A 26,582-nucleotide genomic window follows, 5' to 3' on the forward strand; every position below is an offset into this window, starting at 1 on the left:
CCCCTTTTATTGCCCTTGTTGTTGTAGCCTTACTGTGGCCATTATTGTTGTAGTTGATGTCGTTCATTGTTGGATAGGACAGAGAGAAATGGAGAGAAGAGGGGAAGACAGAGAGGAGAAGAGAAAGACACCTGCAGACCTGTATATCCTGTTAACAAAAGGACTTTGGCTCTAGTGAAGAGGCTTTTGCTGGACCATGCCATTTCTACAGTAGTGTTTATCCAGGGAAGTCAGCTCCAGGCTCTCAGTCTGATTTCACACATATCTGAATATATCTGCAGTACCAACATAGGACAGAGGTTTATAAAATGTAGATGCCCCCAAATCATAATCAAGGAGAAAGCAACTAAGCTGGGTTTTAAATATGTAGACCTGTATGGCTCATATGGAGAACTGAAAACAAGCCTATTGTGTTAAATGAATATAAAGTTGAGCTGGCATATTTATATTGACCAAGATGCCAAAATTAACTTCCTATGTGTATCCACATTCGTACAAATTTCTGCTCAGATGTATCCTCTGCTCCTCTTTAAGATGACAAATCCAGCTGATTTCCAGCCAGTACAAAGAAAACAGCTCCTTTGTTATTCCTGCGGTGTTGTGTCTGGTATTAAATATGAAGGATGTGCAAAGCTGTAAATCATGATTAACTGCCAGTGAAACCCCAGGAAAAGGGTTGAAATTATAAAATGTGTCATTACAAACAAGACGTGTGAAGTAATCCTAAAACAAAAAGAATGGTTTGGGTTTGTGCCAGTGATAAGTTATGTTTTCAATAAATATTTATCTAATGTGTAATCACAAAGCATTTTAAACACAGTAATACCAATATAGATTTAACATAACCAAAGTTGCTGAAACTCTGAAAAATCCATTACGTCTTATATATTACCTGCTATCTCTTTTCAACTCTCAAGAATACCCCAAGAAATATCACATTTCCAAGTAAGTCAAAAAAATTCCTGCATTCTTAAAAGAAATGACATATGGAGGACAGAAGAGTACCTTTTGACACTTTTATTGTCTGAGTGTAATTACAGACCAATTTTACTGTAAGGGAAGAATAGTAATTTCAAAACCAAATATTCCTAGTGACTGTCTTTTCCCATTAACTTCTATTACCCTGGAATGTGTTTTATATACTTACCACTTCTATATAATACTGATGAATTTCAACTTCAGAATGAAATAAGTCAAAATGAAATGTTTCCTAATGGTAAATTCCCTCTTCAGAGCCATTTGTTTATGACTAGGTTACCAAAGAAAGGAGGGAAGGGCCATCTTTGATAGTTTCCCCCTTTTCACTATTGAAGTTATATAGAAAGAAAAATAGAATGGCTGAATGGCTGACAACTTTCATAAAAATATAAGGTATGGTGTGTATATCTGGACTAATTTCACTAACCCACTTCATGCTTCATGCTGGGATAGTCTAGTAAACATCTTTTTCCAGCAAGACAATCAGTAAATCTACTCACTATGTAAAAACTCCCCAAGTGTTCTCATCATCTGGGGCACTAGTCTAGGGAATCCTTGGACTCCCATACAAATATAATGGACCTAGACCTCGAATGGATCCCTCTATCCACCACCACTGGTCACTTCCATCAGGAACATCATCATAACCCCTCTCGTGGGCCCTCCCAGGACCTTGCCCTCACCATAAAGCCCCATTGGTAGCGACTGCCCCAGTCTCTGAAGGGAGATTTGGGTATCCTGCCCTGCCACTTGAGGAAGACTGGTCCTGAAATGAGTGCAGCCTGCAGTGTTTCCAGTTGTGACCATGAGCTGTGAGCTCAGAACAATAGAGACTCAGAGGTCACACAGGCTCTGGTGCTAAATATACATACACACACACACACACACACACACACATACACACACACACATACACACACACACACACACACACACATACACACACACACACACACACACATCCACACACACACACACACACACACACACACACACACACACACACATCCACCCTGGGTCAGGGGGATGGAGATAAACAGTTAAATGTATCCACAAAATTTTTTTTTAAATGTTTATTATCTTTAGTTATTGGATAGAGACAGCCAGAAATCAAAAGGGTGATAGAGAGGTAGAGAGCCAGAGAGACACCTGCAGCACTACTTCACATCTCACAAAGCTTTCCTCCTGCAGGTGGGGACCAGGGGCCTTGCACATTGATATACATACACTCAATCAGGTGCGCCACCACCCAGCCCCAGAATTTTTTTTTTTTTAAAGAATGGGAGCTACTCACTGCTCTGACCCAACTTTCTAGCCCTTTACTCTGATACCACTTTCTCAAACAATATTTTTATCCAACTTCAGGTTAGCTATCAAACTCAAGCAAAACTACCATAATTGCGGGCCCCAAGGAGCATGCCTAAGATGGACTTTGTAGCTTTCTTCTGCCCTGAGATCCTTAATTTCATCTGCTTTATTCCTACATTTTGGCTCCTGTTCATTAATCATATTGTCTCAATTTATGTCCAGCCACCTTCTAGATACCAAGTTGCAGATGCTACCATGACTCCATCCAGACTTCAATGAGCAGATGACCTCACCAGTGTGTCCTAGAACCTCACCTCTCCAGAGCTCTGCCCACTAGGGAAAGATAGAAACAGGCTGGGGGTATGGATTGACCTACCAGCAGCTATGTCCAGCAAAAGAAGCAATTACAGAAGCCAGAACTCCTACCAGATTGTGCAACCCAAAACCAACCTTGATCCACACTCCCAGTGGGGGAAAAGTGATAGGAAGAAAATAAGAGGGCTCTGAACTCCAGCTCCATCAGCACCCACAGAGAGAGGAAGAAAGGAGAGGGATATATGGAGGTGACTATGTTGTTACGAGTGGCTTAAAGGGGAAGAGATGATTGAATCAGAAAGAAAAAGGACACTTCTTCTTCTAGCGTTTGCCCTTCTTCCGTAGCCAGTCAACAGCGTCAGGTTGAAAGCTGTCAGGAGCTGCTTGTTGCTGGCTTTGAAAGTGACTGGGATCCATGTGGATTCAGTCGGCTAGGAAGGATCGTCAGTTTCCCCAATGAATGGGTACTCACGGATGCAGGTCGAAGCAATGGATTTGATGTACAGACACCAAGCACCCCCCCAGAAACAACCTTGGTGACAATAAAAAAAAGAAAAAGAAAATAAAGAAATATGGGGTGGGGTAGAAAGCACAATGGTTATGCAAAGAGACCCTCATGCCTGAGGCTCCAAAGTCCCAGGTTCAATCCCCAGCACCACCATAAGCCAAAGTTGAGCAGTGCCCAGGTTAAACAAAAGAAAGAAAGAAAGAGAGAGAGAGAGAGAGAGAGAGAGAGAGAAAGAGAAAGGAAAGAAATATGGATTGGTTGGCCATTTATTTGGGGGGGATTATATGGGAGATTCTGCCTCTCAGGAAACATATGAAGAGGAAGTGTAAAGCTATGAACCTAGATGTTTAAAAACAGCTTTTCATTTTCAGACTGTCATATGCAGCTAGTCACCTAAACTACTATGGAGTTAAGAAGCATAGCAAATTTATACATACATTTCAGACATAAAGTACTAAGAATTTTGGCATCAACTCCCTAAACACCCTATGATGATGCTACTCAAACAAAATATATAAGTTTATAAAATCTTATAAGAAGGATTTCACATGTATAGAATATTTGATCCTGAAAAGTGTCTCAGTGCCAGCAAGTTAACTTTCAGATTCATTTACTTCACATGTCTTAAAATAAAACTTTATGAGCATTTCCACTCTGATTTTGTGATCTGTTCTTTTTTTTTTTTTACTGTTTCACACCTATATGTCTATGTGACTCGCCACTTCCATTACCCGAAGCTACTGTACCATTTCATCAAAGACCCTCCATCTACCCTCTCACCCGCACTCTCCATGTACCTCTTATAACCATATAGTTTCAGAATCTAAGAATGAGTTAGCTTTGCAGTTAGTGTCTTTTAAACTCTTTTGTGTCAGTTACTAATAATCCACATATGAGTCAAACTGCCTCATAATAATCATTTACTTCCTTATTCACTTTTAAAGTAAATTATCTTCAAACTCCCTTCCTTATTATTTTTTTAGCAATTTTAATGTCATATATTCATTACCATAGGTGAGGGCAGGGTTCAAACTCCCAGGCCCCATCTGCAGGGGGGCAAGTTTCATGAACTCTGGAGCAGTGTTACAGGCCTCTCACCTTCTATGAGAAGACAATTGTAGAGCCTTGCAGGTGCCAAGTCCTAGCAATAACCCTGATGGCAATTTAAAATAGCATTCTGTTATTGTATAATGGAAAATATTTAATGAAAAAAGATTTGGAAAATCCCTTTACAAATTTACAAGTTTGGAGACTAAAGAACTATTAAAAAGAGTAACTCTCAGTATGAGGTGTAAAGTTATTGCCAGAATGCTCTCTCTGTTTTCCAATACAACATGTAAGTGAACACTCCATGTCCTGTAAGTTACTGTTTATTTCCATATATCACAAAAGATAAGCTTCCTACTCCACCCCACCCCCCTATAGGTTGCCCTTGTTGTTGAAGCCTTGTTGTGGTTATCATTGTTGTTGATGTCATTCGTTGTTGGATAGGACAGAGAGAAATGGAGAGGGGACAGGAGGGGAAGACAGAGAGGGGGAGAGAAAGACAGACACCTGCAGACCTGCTTCACCCACCGCCTGTGAAGTGACTCCTCTGCAGGTGAGGAGCCGGGGGCTAGAACCGGGATCCTTACCACGGTCCTTGTGCTTTGCGCCACGTGCTCTTAACCCGCTGTGCTACCGCCTGACCCCAAGCTTCCTATTTCCTAAGTCTCATTCTCTTGAAGGACTGTTTTAATGAGACTATTTAAACACACATTCGAGAGCTTTATGAATAGCTATAAACTCAAGGAAGTAGTAACTAATGCTACTAGCAACATGGCACTGATGCATCATGATCCAGAGAGAAATGCATTCTCCTTTGCAAATCAGTACAGAGAAATGTTTACCTTGTATACACATTCTCATAGATCTGTCTCAATGTATATGTTGGTATAGATACAATGTGTTATGCCCTGAGTCCAGCCTCTTAGTCTGACAGGGAAGCACCAACGACAACCCCAAGGGTGGGTCCCATGTGATGGAACTTGGACCTGTGCTGTGATGGCTCTTCACTCTCTCTCAAAACTGTAGAATAAACACTGGCCCGGTGAGGCAGCTTGGTCATATTGTACATGTGAGGCCCTGAGTCAGATGATGGAAAAGGGCTTACATTAGGAATGGCAGTGCTTTTCAGACACAGGAAGATAAGAAACTGTATTCATGTGTCAACACCATATGCAATCCATTAACCTCCCCCACCCCAATAAAGTCAAATACAAATCTTGAGTTAGAATATCACATTCTTAATTCTGAGAGGAGTACAGGCAATATCTATGTGAATAATATCTAGTGGTGCCCATCTCAAATGCACTGCCAAGTTGTGGTCCTTGACTCTTAAAAACAGCACTCGTCATTTTCTTGGATGAATAAATCAGAGACAAAAATCAAGTGGTACAGGGGTCAGGTGGTAGTGCAGTGGGTTAAGTGCACATGGCACAAAGCATAAAAACCCACATAAGGATCCCGGTTCGAGCCCCTGCCTCACTTTCTGCAGAGGGGGTCACTACACAGGTCTGCAGGTGTCTATCTTTCTCTTCTCTCTCCATTTCTCTCTGTCCTATCCAACAATGATGACATGAATAACAACAACAATAATAACCACAACAATGACAAAAAAAGGGGGGCAACAAGAGGGGGGAAAAAAGAAGGGATCTTACTCATGGAAAAACCCTTTTAAAAAAAATATTAATAAGGGAGTCGGGCGGTAGCGCAGTGGGTTAAGCGCAGGTGGTGCCAAGCACAAAGACCTGAGTAATGATCCTAGTTTGAGCCCCCTGCTCTCCACCTGCAGGGGAGTCACAGGCGGTGAAGCAGGTCTGCAGGTGTCTGTCTTTCTCTCCCCTCTCTGACTTCCCGTCCTCTCTCCATTTCTCTCTGTCCTATCCAACAACAACAACAACATCAATAACAGCAACAACAATAACTACAACAATAAAACAACAAGGGTAAAAAAAGGGAATAAATAGATATTTTTTTAAAATATTTAAAATTAATAAAAAAATCAAGTGATGCACACCTTAAATTAGAACAATGACACATTAATAAAATTATATGAATAAAATTGAAATGCATGATGCTTTAGACAACCACCTTAATGATAGCTAGTAGAAAAATAGATAATAATAACCATAATGACATATAAAATATATCTATATAGAAAGAGATTATAAAGAAAGTGAGAACTCATCTGCAAACATATAAGTAGGTGTGAAAAGATACTGTCATGGGAATTTTCCAGACAAATGCCTCACACAGACATCTTTCCAGGACTACCCCCCCCCAACCTAAGCTCATTAGACAAATAAAATGGCCATTTGTAAGTTTTCTTGAATTTAGACATTTCTAAGTAATGATGTTAGGAACTTGCTTAGAAGTGCTAATCTAATCCAGGTTCTTTAAACCCAATAATTATACGTCATGTAGAAACAAAAGCTGCATTCTACCACAACTCTAATACATTCTGTCTCACCTGGATGTGACAGGAATGACCAAGACAATAGCGGAGTCCTTGTTAACAAGGAGAGAAAAGCAGATGTCATGTTGGAATGCATTTCCTATGTGAAGGCTAATGTGAAAAGTCATTTTTAAGACGGTCCTTTGTGACATAGAGTCTATTTCTGAAAGTGTTCAAGACTGAAAGTAGGAAAAGTTGGATGCATGAGCACTGAGCATTATCCAGGAGACTGACCACAGATGTCTAAGTCAGCTCTGTGTCTCTGTCTCCACTACGACTCAGGGGTGATCTGTAAAGTCGGATGGGATTTGCAATAGGAAAGAATGTAGCTGAAGGGTGCTTGTGATATAAATGACGCAGAAATTTACTGAAGACACAGAAGTATCTCAGATATACGTAAGTCAGTCCTTTAGACAGAAAGCAGACGTTCATTCCACAAAGAAACATATAGTTATTCTGGGTGATGGTGCTATTGATGTAAATCTTTAAACTTTATTCCTTTGGAACCCCTTAAGAGAGTAAGAAGATTGCTTAACTAAATTCTATTATACAAATGAGTGACCTAAAGGAAAAAAAAAAAAAAAACATGCTGTTATTCATTAGTGTAGTTCTTATCTGGAAGCAGGAAGGACTAAAAATTCTAATATAAATTCTCTTAACACAAAAGCATTAAATCAGAGGCCAAGAGAGAGTTCACCCACTAGAGGGCAAATGTGACCAGGCACAGAGACTCAGGTTTGAAGCCCCAGCATCACATGGGAATGCCTTACTTAGCATCAAGGGTGAGCTCTATGAGTGGTAAGAGCAGTGATGTAATCTCTCTTTCTGTCTCTCTCCTTTTCTCTTTCTATCTGACATTGAAACTCAAAGGAAAGAAAGCCCATCTGTAGTAGAGAGATCATGGAAGCGAGAGGCCCTAGGGCCAGAAAAAAATACAACCTATATGAAATGCAAAAACATAACATACATGCACATATATGCACATATGTATACTATTGACATACCACAAAAGCAATATAGCAAAACTTCAAGAATAGCAAATGACACCTAACTAAGAAACACCAACAGGAGGTTGGGTGAGCAGAGCTGAAGAAAGACTGTGCATAACAAGTATTCTGGCGGGGCTTGGTGGTGGCGCACCTGGTTAAGCACAAATGTTACGATGTACAAGGACCTGGGTTCGAGCCCCCAGTCTCCACCTGCAAGGAGAAAGCCTCACAAGTGGTGAGGCAGTGCTGCAGGTGTCTCTCTGATGCTCTCCCTCTTATCTCCCCTTACCATCTCAATTTCTGGCTGTCTCTATCCAATAAATAAATTAAGTTAATTAAAAAAAAAAACAACAACAAAAAGAAGCTTTCTAGCATAAGAAAACTTGAATGGGGCCAGGTGGTAGTACACCTGGTTGAGTGCACATACTACAGTGTGCAAGGACCCAGGTTCAAATCCTCAGTCGCAAACCGCAGAGGGAAAACTTTGCCAGTGTTAAAGCAGTATTGTGGGTATGTCTCTCTGTCTCTCCCCCCTCATTACTCCTTTCCCTCTCAATTTCTCTCTCTCTCTCTCTGTCCAATAAATTAAAAAGGTACTATCAAAAAAATTTTAATAAATAAATAAATAAACTTGAATGTCTTAAATGATGAAAAATAAGATAAATGACAGGCACGCTAAAGCCCCCTCTCCTAAGGAATCAAAATATATTTTCAGAAAAAGAAAAGATCATTAATCAGAACTAGATGCAGAGGTTCAGGAATAATTTGAACTCAAAAACAACAGGGAAGATCCAAGTAGCATTTTAAGCAGCCAAAAATGTTGAGGACATCAAAGCTGACAAAGTCCATGGATCTCCAGCTCCAGGGAAAAGGTAGACATTCAACGAGAAATAATGTGAGTATTCAGAATGTGAGTGTCCAGGATTGCGCATGTCTAAGATGACAAATCTAGAAGAGTCTGACCAGGGACTGAAAGTCTGATATGTTTCACGTTGCATTAAGCTTGTTGGCTGGCTTACTGGTTATTGGCAGGGTTCTGACGATCCAAGTTGACTATGTTCAAATAGAAAGAGATGAGAGATAGAGATACCATAGGTTCTAAGCTGAGTCACAGGAGGACAAAAGAGGCACACTCCCCAGCTGAACTGTCTTGCTGAGCCAAATAAGGCTGGTCAGGTTAACACTTCATCAGCTAATTAGAAACCAGTGCTTCAGGAAAGTCCAGATACATGAATGAAAGAAGGCAAAGGAAATAAAGGGGGATTCATACTGACTATCGGGATGCTTAAAAGGGGATAAAAAAGGGCCAGGCAGTAGTGCATTTAACTGAGTGCACACATATTATGATGCTACAGGACCTGGGTTCAAACTCCTGACCCCCACGATGCAGGGAGGAAGCTCCAGGAGCTACAAAGTCTGTCTGCAGATGTCTCTCTTTCTCTCTCCCTTCCAAATCTCCACCTCTCTATTTCTCTCTTTCCTATCACATAAAAACTTATAATAATAAATCCTTTTAAAAAACAAAAAAACAGGAGAGAAATAAGAAAGAAGGAAATGGGGCTAAAATAGTTCACACAGAACACTGCTTTGCCTTGGCCAGGTTCCAGTTTAACCCTTACAACCCTGGAAGTAGTTGTAGGGCGATGGTCTCATTCACTCTCTCTTTACTCTGCAGCTATATCTCTGGCTTTTGTGTATGAAAAAGTCATCCAGTAGCAGAGCAATCCCAGCAATTTAAATTAAAGGAAAATAAAATAAATAAAGGAAAAGACCTCAGGTTCAGTCACAACTAATTTATGGCTCAGGATAGAAGAAGAGAACATATGTTGATGACTGGAACAGGCTACTCTGAGGGCACCAATAAATATAAAAAAGCAGAATGAGTAAGCCTCGAAGGCCAGGAGAGGAATACTAAGAAACTGACCAGTGAGGGAGAGAAAGAGAGCAGATAGACATGCACTCTCTCAATAGAACTCGAACAGGTTTCCAAAAATACATGGAAATCCAAGAGTGGATGGCCGGAGGCTACAGAAATGTCTAAATAGGATTCATAGGCTTAGAAAACTAGAGAGTAGGAATCAAATCCAATCTCTCTCACCTACTGAGGGAACCCTGGGAAGGCAATGCAGAGATACTAGGTCCCTACTAACATTTGTATTTAAACACTGAAAATGCTGAAAGATCTGATTCAATAGTACCTGGCCATGATCCTGAGATGCCAATAGTAGAGTATATGTCTGACCTCCTGTCCAGTAAGATGTATGTTGCCCTATGCCAGTGATATCTTAAGATGTAGTGTATTACAGATTCAATACTACACATATGAAGAATCTCATTGGTAGTCCCCAATTCTGCCACCTGAAAAAAGGGGCAGTTTCTCCTGCCAGCCTTATTTACAGGGACTACAGCTTGTACACAGCTCTTCTGTTTAATGGACCCCAAAATACATGGAAATGCAAGTATGAAAATTGCTTATCAGCTCCTTGGCACAATGTTCACTTAAATGTGCTCAAAGCCTAAGTTCTGTGAAACAGAAAATGGCACAGATAAAAGTGTGATGAGCCTAACCATTATAAGAGATCCTCCAGTTTAATGTCTAAAGCACTCACCCCTAGAGCAGATGCCTCTCAGACCACCCTAACTGAAATGCACATACACAGAAATGCAACCATTTCCCCAGCTACATTTTCTGCTGGGTCTTTCCTAGCATGAACTGACGTAACAGAAATGGAAATGAAATTCAAAATGATCTAGATGTTCCTAGCCAGCAAGTCTCTAAAAGTTATATCTTGTTAGAAAACAGTGAAACTTAAATTATAAGTTATTGGGGCCAGGTGGTGGTGGTGCACCTGGTTGAGCACATGTATTACAATGCGCAAGGACCCGGGTTCGAGCCCTGCCCCGTCCCCACCTGCAGGGGGAAAGCTTTTACAAGTAGTGAGGCAGGGCTGCAAGTGTCTCTCTGTCTCACTCCCTCTCTATCTCCCCCCCTCCCTCTTGATTTCTGGTTGTCTCTTGTTGGTATGCATGAGACCCCTTCTGTTTCATTTGGTTTAAATCCCCCCTGCTTAACACTATTCTATTTACATATGGCGCCTGAACAGGGACTGAAATAAGCCCTGAAACATGGACCGGCATCAACGTGGGACCCTACCCCCCCCCATCGTCCAGATAAGTAAACTTGGCTACCCATCCACCATGGGTTGCCTTTCTACTTACGAAGAGGTTTGCCAAAGCCTCTACTGTTTCATCATGAGACAGTTACTCTGTCTCTGGAACATTTTGCTCTGGGCCAAACTTTGTTTCCCTGACTGGGAACTTTGGTTTCTTATGACCGGGATCATAGAGCTTGGAAGATGCACGGAGATTTCTCCTTGGACTTTCTGGATTCCCTCTCCCATGTTTCCTGAGGAAAAGGACTACATTTTGCTCCAGGCCACAGTTTGGTTCTTTATGACCGTGACCGTAGACCTTGGGATATGCATGGGGATTTCCCCTGGAACTTTCTGGACTTCTTCTCGAATGTTTCCCATGGAGAAGGACTACTCTAATTTGAAGAACATTCTCGAGTACCCTGGCAGTTCCCAAGTATGGAGACATGTGGTTAGTTCTACTCTCCTGATTGGATTCTTTCTTCAATGGGAAGACGCTTTTAAAAATGGGTGCCTGAAGCAATCCAGCAGGAACAGTCAGAAACACCCTAAATGGAATTTTGAGGACCTTTTTGGACTAGGTCGCCCTCCGGGGATTCTTAATCCTACATGGTGAGATCTTGATAATCTGGTTCAAGTTGCGTTTCATAAGAGAATGATTTGAATGACTGAATTTTTGTTTGACATTGACTTAAAAAAAAAATGCTGGACGCAGCCATGATTTCTAGAGACATCCAGAAACAATGCAAAAAGTTGTTTTTTTTTCCTCCTTTGATTTCTCTTTTACGTCTTGACATGAATCTGAAACGTTTAATCCTGAAAACTATATGAGTTATGGGTGGGGCAGATAGTGCAATGATTATGTTAATTATTCTCATGCCTGAGGCTTTTAACCGTGGTTCTTCTGTTTACCTTTCCACATTTTATTGAGTTTAAACTGTTTAAACAACCTTAAAATCATACTAGAAAGGACTTCCAATTATAATGGAGTTATCAATTATAGTAAACTTCTAATCTGCTACAAGTTTTGTTTGACAAGTAAGTGAATTTCAGCTGTCAAAGTCTTCACATGAAAAAGCATCTACTCAAATAGAATTCCTGGAAATCCATTTGGATCCTGTTCTCTGACATTGCCCCCGGAAACCAATGATGAGACCTGGCAAGACCTGAAGAAACAGATTCACAGACTCCAAAGATCACTCTCTACAGAAAAGCAGAATTCAGGTGGCCGACATTCCCCATCGAGACAGATGTACAGCATTTCATCCTCTGACATTTTCTTCTGTGGTCAGCTACTTTGGACTGACACCTCCATCGGACTTACTGGTACACGCTGCTGTGTTTCTCAAAGACTAACTTCAGCCAATTGCCTTGAGACTTTATAGACCATGTCCCCTCGCCTGCAGGCTCTGTCCCAGAGGCAGAAAACTCCCCCTCCTTATTAGGTTATGCCCACAGAGGCATGAAGCGCCCCAAGAGGCAAGAGATGCCCACAGAGGCAGGAAACGCCCTTTGAGGCAAGAGATGCCCCCAGAGGCATGAAGCGGTCCCACAGGCAAGAAATGCCCTTTCGCCTGCTAGGCCTTGCCCTTTGAGGCAAGAAAAGCTCCCCTTGGCATCACACTGGTTATTGCTGTTCGCCTATTTTGTTTTCCATGTCTTATGCCAGTTCTTTTGAAAACGCCTGTACGATATACGTTTCTGTTCACCCCACAATGGCCATTAGTTAAAAAGAAAGGGGGAATTGTTGGTATGCATGAGACCCCTTCTGTTTCATTTGGTTTAAATCCCCCCTGCTTAACACTATTCTATTTACATAACCACTTCATTCTATTTATATAACCGCTGTTAACAAGCACCTCCCTCCAGGGCATTGGTTCAATCCCCACTGTTTCATGATATGTTTTTGCTCCACCCCCCCTCCTTGTCACACCCTGATCCTCTCCTTGTCACACTCTGATTGTCACCAGTCACTTTTCTCTCCACCCTCTCTATGTCACACCCTGTTTCCACCCTACTTGGCAAGTATATATAAAGACAGCATTGTGAGTTTTAGAGTACTTTACCTTGAGTTTAGCTTAGCTCGTCTTAGATTGTGCTGCGTCCTGCATGAATAAAGAGATACTGCCTACAGCTCAACTATGAGTCCCTGGTCGTCTGTTACCTGCCCGTGAAGCCAGCCCGGCGAAAACAACCTAACCCATCGAAAACAACAGTCTCTAAAGATAATAATAAATTTAAAAAAATTGCAAGGTATCAAAGTGCTACTTCTCCGGAATTGGGGGTGGTGGTGGTGGTAGTGCTGGGACAAGTAAGGCTTTCTAGGGATCATTTTTGCTGTTACCAATGCCAAAAATATTAACACTTGACTAGACACTAGCTGAGTACTGAGGTTAACATCATATAGTCGCACTAAAATACAGGTGAAGGATGCTAAGTTGGGAAGCAGTAGAGGATCATTCCGGTAATCAAAAAAAATTGAGTGATTTTTATGATGAATTCCACTTTCTGGTATTATAGCTAGGTTCTGGGAAATCTTAAAGTTATGCTTTATATAACTATTTGAATATATTTATCTTATGATATTTATAATTAAATGTATATATAATATGTACTATATATTGTCTTGGATATATTTTATTGATTTATTGGATAGAGAGAGAAAAATTGAAAAAGAAGGGGGAGATAGAGAGGGAGAGAGACAGATAAACACCTGCAGCCCTGCTTTGCCATTTGTGAAGCTTATTACCTCCCGCAGGTGGGAAAGGGTGCTTGAACCTGGGTCCTTTCACACTGTAACACATGCACTCAACCAAGTGCCCCACCACCTTGATTCATATATATTGTTTATGTGAATCTTATCATTTATCAACTGTCTATAATTTACATTATAAATATATAGTAAGGTTTTATTATACATAGCCATATTATATACACATATATATTACTAATTTCTATATTTACAGTCCTGTTTATTCCCAGTAGAATATGAAGACAAAGAAAAATAAATGCTACCTTTCTTCCAAAGTTGACGAAAATATTTGTCCAATGGCTGATTCAGAATCACAAGGCAGTACTTCAAATTCCCTATGGAAAGAAAATTAAAATAATGTAAAGAAGTGACCCAAACCTCTTGTCCCCCTCCCTCCTCTGAGTTTGGAGTTACACTCCACTTATACAAATTTTCAGTCTAGGGGGCCAGGCAGTGGTGCACCTGGTTAAGCTCGCACATATAGTGCGCAAGGACCCAGGTTCAAGCCCCTGGACCCCATTTGCATGATCTTCATGAGTGGTGAAGCAGGGCCGCAGGTGTCTGTCTCTCTCTCTGTCTCCCCTACCCCTCTCAATTTTTCTCTATACCATAATAAATAAATAGAACATTAAAAAATCAAAAATTTTCAAACTATACACAGCAAATTGCATGACAGCTAATGTCCTACCTTAATTCCAAAGACACCATAGAGTAACTGCATCTACTTTATTCAATGTTCTCTCATAATATCATAACAAAGAGGACTTTATTATAAAAACAATATGCCAGAAAAAGCAACTGGATAATGATTCCTTTTTGTAGAAAGTGAGAAAGAAAAATGCTATGGACATGTATTCTCATCCTTATGAAATAACTTCTGCCTTGATAGGACACCGTACTAGCAGGCTAGTGTGATATCTTCCTGTCATTATCTACCCAGTGGTTTGAGTCTGCTGGGTGTGCGTTTCACAGTCCATTCCATAACCTTTTCCATTATCTCTTTCACAGTCTCCCTCCGCCTTGCCCCACCCTGAACTCACTGGGTACAAAACCCTCTAGAGTTTTGACAGAAGCCTACTTCTGCTTTTCATTATCCTCTTCTTCTAGGCTTTTAGATGACAGTCAGACTAAGATTGGATAAAATTTACTTCTCCAATTATCCTTCTAGCCATTCATAGCATGCTTTAGATAGCTCAAAGCACAATGCAAACAGACTGTTAAAAATGTGCCATCCAGCTTAGTCCAAGCACTCCATTTTATTTATGTAAAATAAATGTCTGGTGATAAGAAAAATTGTTTCTATAAAGTAATTTCAGTGTTAGAAATGGAACGTGATAGGGAAATGAAAGGGGGTTTCACTCCCCAGTCAACATCATAAAGAATCAAGCATATATCAGGTGCTGGGATTACAAAGAAGAATGAGATTACTAGGTACCTTTAGAATGAGATACTTGCTCTGCCTGTGCATTAAAATGATTTATTTCATAATGCAATTCAACACATGTATACACATGTATAATAAGTGAGTGAGGCAGGAATTCGCAGCCCAGAAATGCAATCAATCTGGTGTCATCAAAGAAATCTGTATGAAATGTAAATATTTGACCTTGATCTGAAAAAGAAAAAAAAATGAAGGAACTGGATAGAAAAAAAGGTGCACTGTAGACAAGAACAGGAAAGCACAGGAAGCTACTATCTTTTTTTACATTGAGCGTTATGGCAGGGAATATCCTAATGACTTTAACTAGGTGATAATCACTGTGAAAAATGACCGATGAATTTCTGGCGAGGCCCCAGGAAACTAATACAAAAATGAGTAGCAAAAGCAAACAGCGCAAATTTGGGATAGAAATGATTTCTGAAGATAAAGATCAGTTTAGCGACTAACATGTTATAAGAGCAAACACAGAAAAGAACAAAGGAAGAAGGCAGAACCAGGGTGTTTGTCCCCCTTGACAGAGCTGAACAGAGGACAACAGGAAAAACAAAGGAAAGCAAGAAAGCTGAGAGAACACAGAATATCCAGAAATACATTCGGTAGCATAATTGATCAAAAAGAGAGCACAGCTATAGCACTTAGAACTTGCATGCAAGAGTTCCCAGACTCTTTGCTGGTCAATCCTTTGGTCAGATAAAGAAACCAACAGCTAAGGGTGTGAATGGGTCATATAAGGAGACTAAATAATGATAAAAGACAAAGTTCATGGGGGATAGAAAGGCATGATGTTAAAATTAAAAAAAAAAATAGAAATTCATGGAAGGAGCCTCAAGCTAGTAGTACAGAGTTAGTGAATTCTAAGACAAGAAGCCACAGCTGACACACACACACACACACACACACACACACACACACTGAGGAATTCACTGAGTGGCAGTTCAACAGCCACTTGACAGATAATAACAAGAGTTGGTAGAAATGGGGTTGTGAGACCAACACAAGCCCTCCGCCCCCACCACCATTTTCCCTTGCCTTTCTCCACACTTCTTTGATGTCTGGGGAAAAATTTAAAAAAGCACTTTTATTTTCCTTATTTAAGTCAGTTCTAACTGTGGGTCTCATTCTATAAAGAACTGAATTGTAATGAATGCCATGGCTAGGATCCAGGTTGTGCCAAGGTCAAGATGGTCTAACAAGGAACTGGAGATGCCTTGAAGGAAGACTAGATACGCACTCAAATATAGGAAGGAAAGTTGCAACTCATTTCAACATGAAACCTAATAGGAACACGGCTTGAATCCAAACTGTGCAGATGGAATGAAGACTCAAAAAGTCTCTCGGCACTCATTTTCCTTCAAATCACACCCTAGATTTCCATGATAACTCAGTACATAGCCAGGGGAGTGGGAGGACAGAAATGTAACCACATAACCACAGCACCACAAGTAGATCATAAGTGTATGAATAAGAAAAGCACCCAGAGGGAATTGATGATAGTGCAGTGGGCTAAGTGCAAAAGGGCGCGAAGCGCAAGGATCTGCGTAAGGATCCAGGTTTGAACTCCAGCTCCCCACCTGCAGGGGAGCCGCTTCATAGGCGGTGAAGCAAGTCAGCAGGTGTCTTTCTCTCCCCTTCTTTGTCGTCCCCTCCCCTCTCCATTTTTCTCTGTCTTATTCAAAGATGACGACATCAATAACAACAATAACTACAACAACAATAAAAAAGGGCAACAAAAGAGAAAATAAATAAACATATAAACAAAGAAAATAAAAGCACCCAGAGCACAGCACTAGCCTAAAACTGCCCATTTACCCAGACCATGAGAAAACAACAACCCCTAGTTACTGGCCCAATCAGTTTAAGGTTGTCAACTACCCTTGATGAGTGGAGTTATTTAACCCACTTTTAACTGGCCATCCCTGATTGGATGACTACAAAGTTCAGACTGATCACAGTCTCTCTTATCTGCAAACACACACACCTCAGTCTCTTAACACTACACAGCTTTCTCACCTTGGAGAGCAAGTACTGAATCTGTTCTCTGAGCTCACTCCCCTTAGATATAGAATAAAGCACCAAGGAAGAGTTGTCTGTGAATTGTTTGATCTTTTGGCAAATTCTGTTGCATGAAAGCCTAAGAATGAGTATGCAAGGACAAACACAGAGAAGAGCATCAATGTTACAGATTCATAACCCGGTGAGTGGGGAGTGCTTGGGAAAATGTGTTTGATTAGGAGCTAATCATCTGGATAAAACTATGTTCCTTTTATATTTAAGAAATGTGCACTGCTAACGTACACATTCTGCAATATTGCATGAGTACATGAATGAATGAATGAATGGGTTAAAAAGCTTGCTGCCACCGCTGCTCTGATACATGGAGTCAGTACTCGTGTGACTGAAAGAACAATCTGATAGCAAGGAAGACTGTATTATCCATATTACTGCTTCCCCAAATCAGTACCTTCATTACAGACTTACATGTGAAAGGATTTTTAAAAGAACAAAGCAGTTTTAAAATGTATGGTGTCATTATGATTTACTAATGATGCCATTAATAACTGAGGATTAATTACTCCAGCTATTTCTAGGGATAACATTTTTGAAACACTGGTTCTATCTATAATGGCATTTAAACAATAGGGACCAATGTCTTTTTCTAATATGGCATTCCCTGCAATTATCACTAGAAATCAAACCCCTCCTGACAACTATTTAAAATTCCACATCAGTTCTATGAACAGAGTCATAAAACATTGACTCTGGATCTCAGTAGCCAGGAAAGAGAAAAAATAGGGAGCCATGGAAGTAAGTAAAATTAACAGTTTTAAACTAAATACTTCTCAAGTTGTCATATTAATGAGTTTGAGGTTTGAAAAAAAAATTAAGAAAAATGCCAGTAAAAAAATTTTCTTCATGATTTTATAAAGACTACTAATGCATATGTGTCTTAAGACAATCTCAAAAGAGAATGCTGAATGGATGGCAGTATTTCAAATGTCATTAACTATTTTAAAGAAGAAAATGACAGACTTAGTCTCAACCCTCCAAGTTTTAAGTCAAAGTCCTTGGGTTGTTTTCTCACACCCACAATTGTGGAAGAGAGATAATTCCTCATCATGGATATATCAAAAGCAAAAAGCACTCCAAGTGGTCTAGAAATCTTGAATTATGCACATGACATGATGGCATGAAAATAAAAGATAAAGAAAAATCATCATCCTTGAGCTGATAAGGGGAAAGACTTTGTCATCCATATCACTGCTTCTCCAAATCCAGTACCTTCATTACAGAAGTTACATGTGAAAGCATTTTTATAAGAACAAAGCAGTTTTGAATATCAGATGGAAGAGGTCCTCTGAAGGTTGAGGACTAATTAAAATAATAAATGGAGATGCAAAGAAAAGTGAAAAGGTAGTTAGTTTAGTCCTCTCCCATTGTTGTATAAAGACTTTATTGTTTTAAAGGTTGAAATACTTAGAGTAATGAGTAACTCTGTGATTAGTGGAGGGAAGAGAAATACAATGATGATGAACTTAGGGGTACTGTCAGGTGGCACAAGTAAGACAGGAAGTGTCCCTAGATAACCTGCCATTTAAAATGTCACATGGATGGGAATATGCCAGAGAAAAACAAAGTCAATTAGAAGATTGCCTAATGACCCTTATATAGGTCAGCTTGAACAATGAAATACCCTTAAGTTAGAACTCAAAGTATAGAAACACATATCTGGTCAGTACAATTTAATAAAATCACTGAGTTAGTAGGATAGCAGTAATCTTCAAGAAAAGAGCATTCTGAATAAATTATGTAGCTTCTCCACCCTTGGTGGGGGGGGGGCATAATTGTTGGATGCACATAACATTCTCTTTCCACACAGGCACAGGTGATACAAAGCACAAAGACCAACATAAGGGTCCCAGTTCAAGTCCCTGGCTCCCCACCTGCAGGAGAGTTGCTTCACTGGTGGTGAAGCAGGTCTGCAGGTGTCTATCTTTCTCTCCCCCTCTCTGTCTTCCCCTCCTCTCTCCATTTCTCTCTGTCCTATCCAACAAGGACAATATCAATAACTACAACAATAAAACAACAAGGGCAACAAAAGGGAATAAATAAATAAATAAATATTAAAAAAAAAACATTCTCTTTCCAAAAGCATGGCATGGAAAGGAGGAACAATGTGTCCAACGGAGACAGCTAATAAATGCAACATGAGTCAGGTGATCAAGATAAACAGTCAGGGATCACGTTAATAGGGTTTATCAAGAGATATTACCACAACCATCAGGCTCCAAAGGAGCCATAACAATTAAAGGCAATCTCTTATGTTAATGAAGGTCCTGGAAAGAGGGGGCTACACACAAGACCACCTAGAGGAGAGGACATATAACATGCAGAGGCAGGGCTGCAGGTGTCTTTCTTTCTCTCTATGTTCCCTCCTCTCCACTAAAAACTGCAGTAATTCTTCTAAGGTCACTTATACAAATATTTATGCCTATATCTATGTCAATCTACCTATATCTCTCATTTTCCCCCATTTTTCCTACTAATCTGCCTTCACTTTCTAAGTCACACCTACGCCTATACCTATTTTATTTGAGTGTAGTACCTATTTGAGTGTAGTACCTATTTTTTTTCTTTTTTTTTTTCCTCCAAGGTTATTGCTGGGCTCAGTGCCTGCACCATGAATCCACCGCTCCTGGAGGCCATTTTTCCCCCTTTTTGTTGCCCTAGTTGTTGCAGCCTCGTTGCGGTTTTTATTGCCATTGTTGACAACATTGCTTTGTTGTTGGATAGGACAGAGAGAAATGGAGAGAGGAGGAGAAGACAGAGAGAAAGGGGAGAGAAAGATAGACACCTGCAGACCTGCTTCACCGCCTGTGAAGCGACTCCCCTGCAGGTGGGGAGCCGGGGGCTTGAACTGGGATCCTTACACCGGTCCCTGCGCATTGCGCCACGTGCACTTAACCCACTGCGCCACCGCCCAACTCCCTTGGTGTAGTACCTATTTTATTTATATCCTTTTTCTTCTTCTCATGTACGTGAAACAGGGCCTGAAATCCTTTAATATTTTTATTTACTTTCCTTTAAGTGATGATATATATATAAAAAATATTCCTGCCAACAAACATTTTGGGTCCCAAGGAATTAGGGTCCAGAGCCCTCTGGTCATCTTGTCCTACATTTCACCTTCTCTGGGAGTATTTTGGTGTGCAGAAGGAAGGAGTTCTGGCTTCTATAATTGCTTCTTAACTGGACATAAAGTTTATTCCATACCCCTCAACTTGTTTCTGTCTTTCCGTAGGAGGGTAGGGCTCTGGAGAGGTTAGGCTTCAGACATGTTAGCAAAGTCATCTGTCCCTGGAAGTTCAGGAATGAGTCATAGAGGGCTGGGTGGTGACATACTTGTTTGAGGGCACATGTTACAATGTGCAATGACCCAAGTTCAAGACCCTGGTCCCCACCTACTGAGGGAAAGCTTTCAGCATGGTGAAGCAGTGCTACAGGAATCTTCTGTGTCTTTCTTCCCCTCTAAGTCCCCTTTCTCTCTTAATTTATTTTTTTTAATTTTTTATTTATAAAACGGAAACATTGACAAAACCATAGGATAAGAGGGGTACAACATCGCACAATTCCCACCACCAGAACTCTGTACCCTATCCCCTCCCGACAGCTTTCCTATTCTTTAACCCTCTGGGAGTATGGATGCTGAAGGTCATTGTGGGATGCCGAAGGTGGAAGGTCTGGCTTCTGTAATTGCTTCCCCACTGAACATGGGAGTTGACAGGTTGATCCATACTCCCAGCCTGTCTCTCTTTCCCTAGTGGGGAAGGACTCTGGGGAAGCTGAGCTCCAGGACACATTGGTGGGGTTGTCTATTCAGGGAAGTCTGGTCGGCATCATGGAACCTGGTGGGTGACAAGAAAATTAACATAAAAAGCCAAACAAATTGGTGACCAATCATGGACCTAAAGGGCCTAAAGGCTGGAATAGTGCAGATGAAGAGTCCATCAAGTCTGTTTGGGAAACCCAGGACTTCCCAACTAGGGCCCCAGCTGATGGGGTGGCCTGATAGTGACTAAGGAGTCATCGTTAAAGTATGCCAGTCTCTTGCCCTTATTCAGGTTTTGCAGTCCTTGCTGTACTAAGGTTAGCTTTGGAGTGAGTGAGAGAACTGTAAATAGGAAGTAGGTGAGGAGGGTATCTAAGTCGCAACAGACACTATTTCATTATGAACTTGATACTGACTCACTACAGACTATTGTGTATTTTTGCTTTCAGATATATATTTTGCCCTAATTTATGGATACATGTGAACATATACTCTATCTTACACGACCTGGTCTATATCTAGGTTTTGGGACTTTGTTAGGAAGTTAACCTCCTGGAATGGAATTAGAGAATACCATGAAAGGAAAGTAACGAGGGTGAAGGGTTGGCATTCTGTGCCTGATGTCTCTGGACACAGTCTGAAGCGAAGCATGCTGAGGTGGTACTCGATGCATTGATTAGATTGAGATCGGCAGATGCAATACCATTTGGTATGACTTGAGAGAAGCATGCAGGAAAGTGAGCCCCATCCCAGAGGTTCCAGGACTGGGGGAAATATAGGCTCTATAGAGGAAGAGGGAGGTTCCTGCTGTCTTAGGGTTTAAGAAGACAATAGACACTTATTGCTATAATCACATTGTTTGGCAACTGGGTTAACTTTGAAAAATCCCCTTGTTAGGATTTGCTGTATCATACACACCATCACCATATTTTATGTCCTTTGACATTATTTGTTTATAGCTGTGCCACTGGTTGCTTCTGTTCTCACTGGTCTAGGCTTTTGAGAGAGTCAACATATCAAAGACTCAGCCTATGTATTAAAAAGACTCAGTCTGTGCTTTAAAAAGTTTGAGACATTCAATCAGTTTTTCACCACTTGAATAGTGGTTTATTAATGACTGTACATAAACACGGTTCCCACCACAAAAAGACTGTCCCATCCCATCTGCCTAGCTCCTACCCTCCCTCCTCCCACTGCCCCATGAAGCTGAACATCCACCCTAACCCTCAACCCAGGGTTTATACTTTGGTGCCCTACTACAAATTTAGTCAATTCCTGCTTTGAGTTCCCTTTCTGTTATTCTTTCTCAACTTCTGTTTATCAGTGGGATCATCCCATTCTTTATCTTTCTGACTTAGCTCACTTAACATAATTCCTTCTAGCTCCATCCAAGATGGGTCAGAGAAGGTGGGTTCATTGTTCTTAATAGTTACATAGTATTCCATTGTGTATATATACCACAGCTTTCTCAGCTACTCATCTGTTGTTGGGCACCTGGGTTGCTTCCAGGTTTTAGCTATTATGAATTGTACTGCTATGAACCTAAGTATATACATACCTTTTTGGTTGGGTGTTATGGAGTCCTTGGGGTATATCCCCAGGAGAGGAATTACTGGATCATATGGAAGGTCCATGTCTAGCCTTGTGAAAGTTCTCCAGACAGCTCTCCACAAAGGCTGGACCAGTTTACATTCCCACCAGCAGTACAAAAGACTTCCTCTGTCCCCACAGCCTCTCCAGCATTTGTTGCTGCTGTCCTCTTTGATGTATGCCATTCTCACATGGGTGAGGTGGTATCTCAATGTTGTCTTTATTTGCATGTCTCTAACAATAAGCGACCTGAAGCAATTTTTCATATGTTTGTTAGCCTTTTGGATCTACTCTGTTTTAAATTTATATATAATAGTAATAATAAAATAGAATAGAATAAAAACCCCAACCGTCAATCTGCAGCTTGGAGGGCTCCAGATTGGCTCAGGCAGCTAGTCTTTCCCAGGCAGGGGTGAGGCTCTGATTGGTCAGATATTTTGTCACTCAAATAGAGATCCAGCCACTTAGAAAATCAAGAGAAGGAAATCAAAAAGGAAAAGGACTAGAATGACAACCCTGGTAAGCCAGGAATCTTGGTAAAGAAAATAGCTCAGCAGGAAGCCTGCTAGGAGCAGCTGTCCAGCCCCTGGGTTCTGGTTCTGGGGTCGGGGGAGAGGGGTGAGCTTCAGAAATCATCAAAAGATTTCCTTTCTTTTTCCTCCGTTTTCTAACCCAAGAGTGAGCTACAGGATCCCTCCTTGGTGTCACACTTAGGGCCCCTTATTCACCCTCCTGCAGACGGCCCAGTATCCTACCCTATCCAGAGAATCATAGGTCACAAGCTGCTGCTTGTTGGAGCTCATGCCAGCAGCTGCCTCCAAGTCAACATCTTCTCCCTCTCAATTTCTAACTGTTTAATCCAATAAGCAAATAAAGGGAATTAAAAAACAAAAGAATGTATCATAGTAGCATCAGTAACTTTGGAATACACAAGCTTTTAAATAACTAGCTTCCATTAGTGACCAAACCTCATTAATGACTAGTAAGTGAGAGTGTGCAGACAGCATCATTTTTTTCTATAATAAAATTTGTATTGTCTGATCCATGAGGTCTTCCAGTTCTTTATGGAAACCTTCTATGCTCAGTCAACATTATGAGGAAGGCACTTGCATCTCTCTCTACCTTAACATGTCCAAGTCAAGAACCACTGGCATACGCCTTGAGATGCCAGCAAATGAGAACAGAAAGCCGTCCTCTGCAGAAATACTATTTTAATTACTAATATTTTATCTGTATCAATGTAAATTTTGAAGATACACTTCACTACACCTTTAGCACTCTCTTTTAATTGCTGTGCTCCGAAAAATGTATAGATAACACTATAACTTGAAACTTTTTATAAGTAGACATGCATGGATTGCTTTTTTTAAACTGCTCTACACTCACAAAAACAACTGCATAGCAGTACCCCAAAGAAAAATGCAGTGAAGTCACAACTAACAATAGAAAAAAATTTAACTGAAAGGCATTAGCTAGTTATCCAAGGTTTATGATCTCTAAAAAATATGAAATAAAGATAATATCAATATTAGTCCAAGAACATGTCAGTCAACATATAAAATAGTTTCCTTTTTATTTGGTCACAGCACCATTGACCATTATCACAAAGCTCCCATCCCCTAAAAGTATTTTAATTAAACAATAAAAACTCAAGGGCACTGAATTTCATTTTCATACTGCACAAACTTCTATATTTAAGAGGCTGAATTTCTGTAAATGTGCATAGGGAAATCAAAACTGTCAAGTAAATTCATTCTTTAAGGAAATAAATTGCATGTGGACAAAGCAGAGCTATTAAAGAACTCTTAACAAATATTCCAAAGCAAAGCCTATTAAAATAATTGAATTACCACAGGACTAAGACTTGACAACTCATATATATATATATATATATATATATATATATAGTTGCTTCAGAGAAAGTAAATATAAACAGGTATTTTAAGAAATCTCTCTTGTGCCCTCCACAGAAGAGGGAATACTCAGATTACCCCAGTTGCAGGAATGTTCTAATTTCCATGATTAATGATATGGTGATCCAACCCCAAAAGAGCATCAGCTTATACCTGTTGCTCTGCTTCAGTCTTCAGAAACTCACTTCAAAACCTCCTGGAAATAACTACTGTCAGGAATTTTCAATGTTGTATGGTCTCTTTCACACAAACTCTACCTCAATTAAAAAAAAAATCTATTCAACAGTTATATCAGGTGTGTAAAAGACATCCAAACCTTCAAATACACAAAACTGATTTCCAGAGTAAATTCTTCCAACACCAAGCTTACTCCTAGTCTTATCCAGCATCATTTTCACCATAGTCAGATCCAGGTATTTATTTGCCTGTTTCACATCCTCCACTGGGTTACCTTCACAGTGGAGACAAATTGAATTCCTGGCCCCCAAAAGATAGGGCTGTCTGATATGGCCTTAGAGGGATGAGGTGACCTGAGATGGAGCAAGCAGACTGAACAACTGTAGTATTCCGTAGGATTCTGCCCAGGGCCACCATGCTAACACTGAGTTTGGAAAACAGAAGGACTCTTATTCATTACTCCTTTTCTGCTCCCTTGCCCTTTGTAAAGTAATGTAAGACCTACTGGAAGCTTTGTTCTAGGAGAAAAACTCAAGGAAATGATCCAGGAGGAGGAAAAAGGTCTGAAAACCTTGGTCCCTTTCCAGCCTACCTCAAGGCCACATTTTGGCTTTCTAGACCCCCTCTTAGCTATGTAAATGCTCCCTGAAAACAAAACAAGGGAAAGGCTGATTTGAGTATCACTCTAGTTTTCTGTAATGGTTTGGATGGCAATAAACAAGCATTTTCCCCTTTAGACGAACCAAGTGTGACAACATTTAAGTTTCTGTGGCTGAACCATACATATTCAGATTCAAACTAGGCTCTATAACAGTTGGTTGTTCTTTCTGTCTGTGCATTTTCTTTTTCTTCCTATCTTCCCTTTGTTATCAATAGACTTGTCTTCATGCTATTACTCACATAATAGGCACATTTTTTTTTTTTTACTGTATACAACGGCATACTCACTGCCTCTTTCTCCACCAGTTTCTTCAACTATCACCAAATTTTTCTGACCAGCAATTTAAGACAGTCCATCTCTGCCCTGCACTGGGACTTACTCTTAACCTGTTTTGATTCCTCTAGCCAGGTTTTCATTCGTTTTTTTTTTTTTTTTTTTTTTTTTTTGTTAAGGTCTGGCTGCCTATGTGTAAACACAATCTCCTGAGCCAGCAGCTTAAAAGCAGGAGTAACATATGCATTGTCAACACTCATCAAACATGTGTCAAGTAGTTTTTAACTCTGACTCTCTATCCACTTACAATAAAGTGATGCTAGTAATAGGTGGTCCCTACCTAATTATGGGAAATCAAATGTTCCCATCCTGCATGCATTCCATACAGAATGAAATAACATCTTCATAAAACACTATGGTCCTTCCAAGGTTCTGGAGTCCAGGCTATGACAGCTATGACGCTCACATGAACATTATGCGAATGTTCCAGAAAGGAGAAGAGCAAAGACACCAATGAAAACCAATCATCTTGCCTTCAAACAGCAAAGGAGTGTTTGATCATCATAACTCAAGAAAACGCTAGAGAAAGTAGAGATGATCCACAGAAGTTCAACTACATAGTTTAGGAGTTCGGACATACTATTATCTTTGAGAATAAGCTTAAAACCCTTTCAAGTTAAGAGGATGTTTACATTTAGTACCTATTGAGGAAGAAAGAAATCCATGTGATATGCCACTGCAAGCTACAATCCTAGTCATAGATTTAGTTATTGCCACCCAGTCTTGCAGGTTGAAAGTATAAATGGATTCTGAATGGTTCAAATCCATTTTAACTAAAAGTACTACCTCCCATTATGTAACCGTAAATAGGACTAGGTTTTGGAATTCTTGCACTATAGAAACTATGCCACTAAAAGCAAAATGCCCTAATAAATTCTCACAAGAATCCACATGTGCTAAAGATAGAACACTTTCCATTTTACAACTATGAGCTTCATTGCATAAAAACTATGGAGACTAGGGAAGAGTGGTTAATTCTAGTTTAAGTTTTTCTCAACTTGAAATGTACAGGCTACACCAGGAAATATTTTCTTTCTTTACTCTGGTAAAGGTAAGCTATATTCTTTTTCCCCATAAACACATTGTCAGTGTAACAGAAATGAAGGAAGCTAAGTTCTTCATCTTACCCTGCTGATAATTTC

At 40.3% G+C, this 26,582-nt stretch overlaps 1 protein-coding gene across 5 annotated transcripts in view; it reads right to left on the reverse strand.

Annotated features, from left to right (window-relative positions):
- Nucleotides 1–26,582, reverse strand: part of TPK1 (thiamin pyrophosphokinase 1) — a 453,436-nt gene that overhangs the window by 346,343 nt on the left and 80,511 nt on the right. For all 5 annotated transcript variants that reach the window (XM_016187821.2, XM_060196763.1, XM_060196761.1 and 2 more), the window contains exon 3: nucleotides 13,762–13,833. In XM_016187821.2, coding sequence (XP_016043307.1) covers nucleotides 13,762–13,833 — 72 coding nt within the window. The remainder of the gene's footprint in view (nucleotides 1–13,761; nucleotides 13,834–26,582) is intronic.

This window comes from Erinaceus europaeus, chromosome 8 (genome assembly GCF_950295315.1).
Source record: "Erinaceus europaeus chromosome 8, mEriEur2.1, whole genome shotgun sequence".
NCBI lineage: Eukaryota > Metazoa > Chordata > Mammalia > Eulipotyphla > Erinaceidae > Erinaceus > Erinaceus europaeus.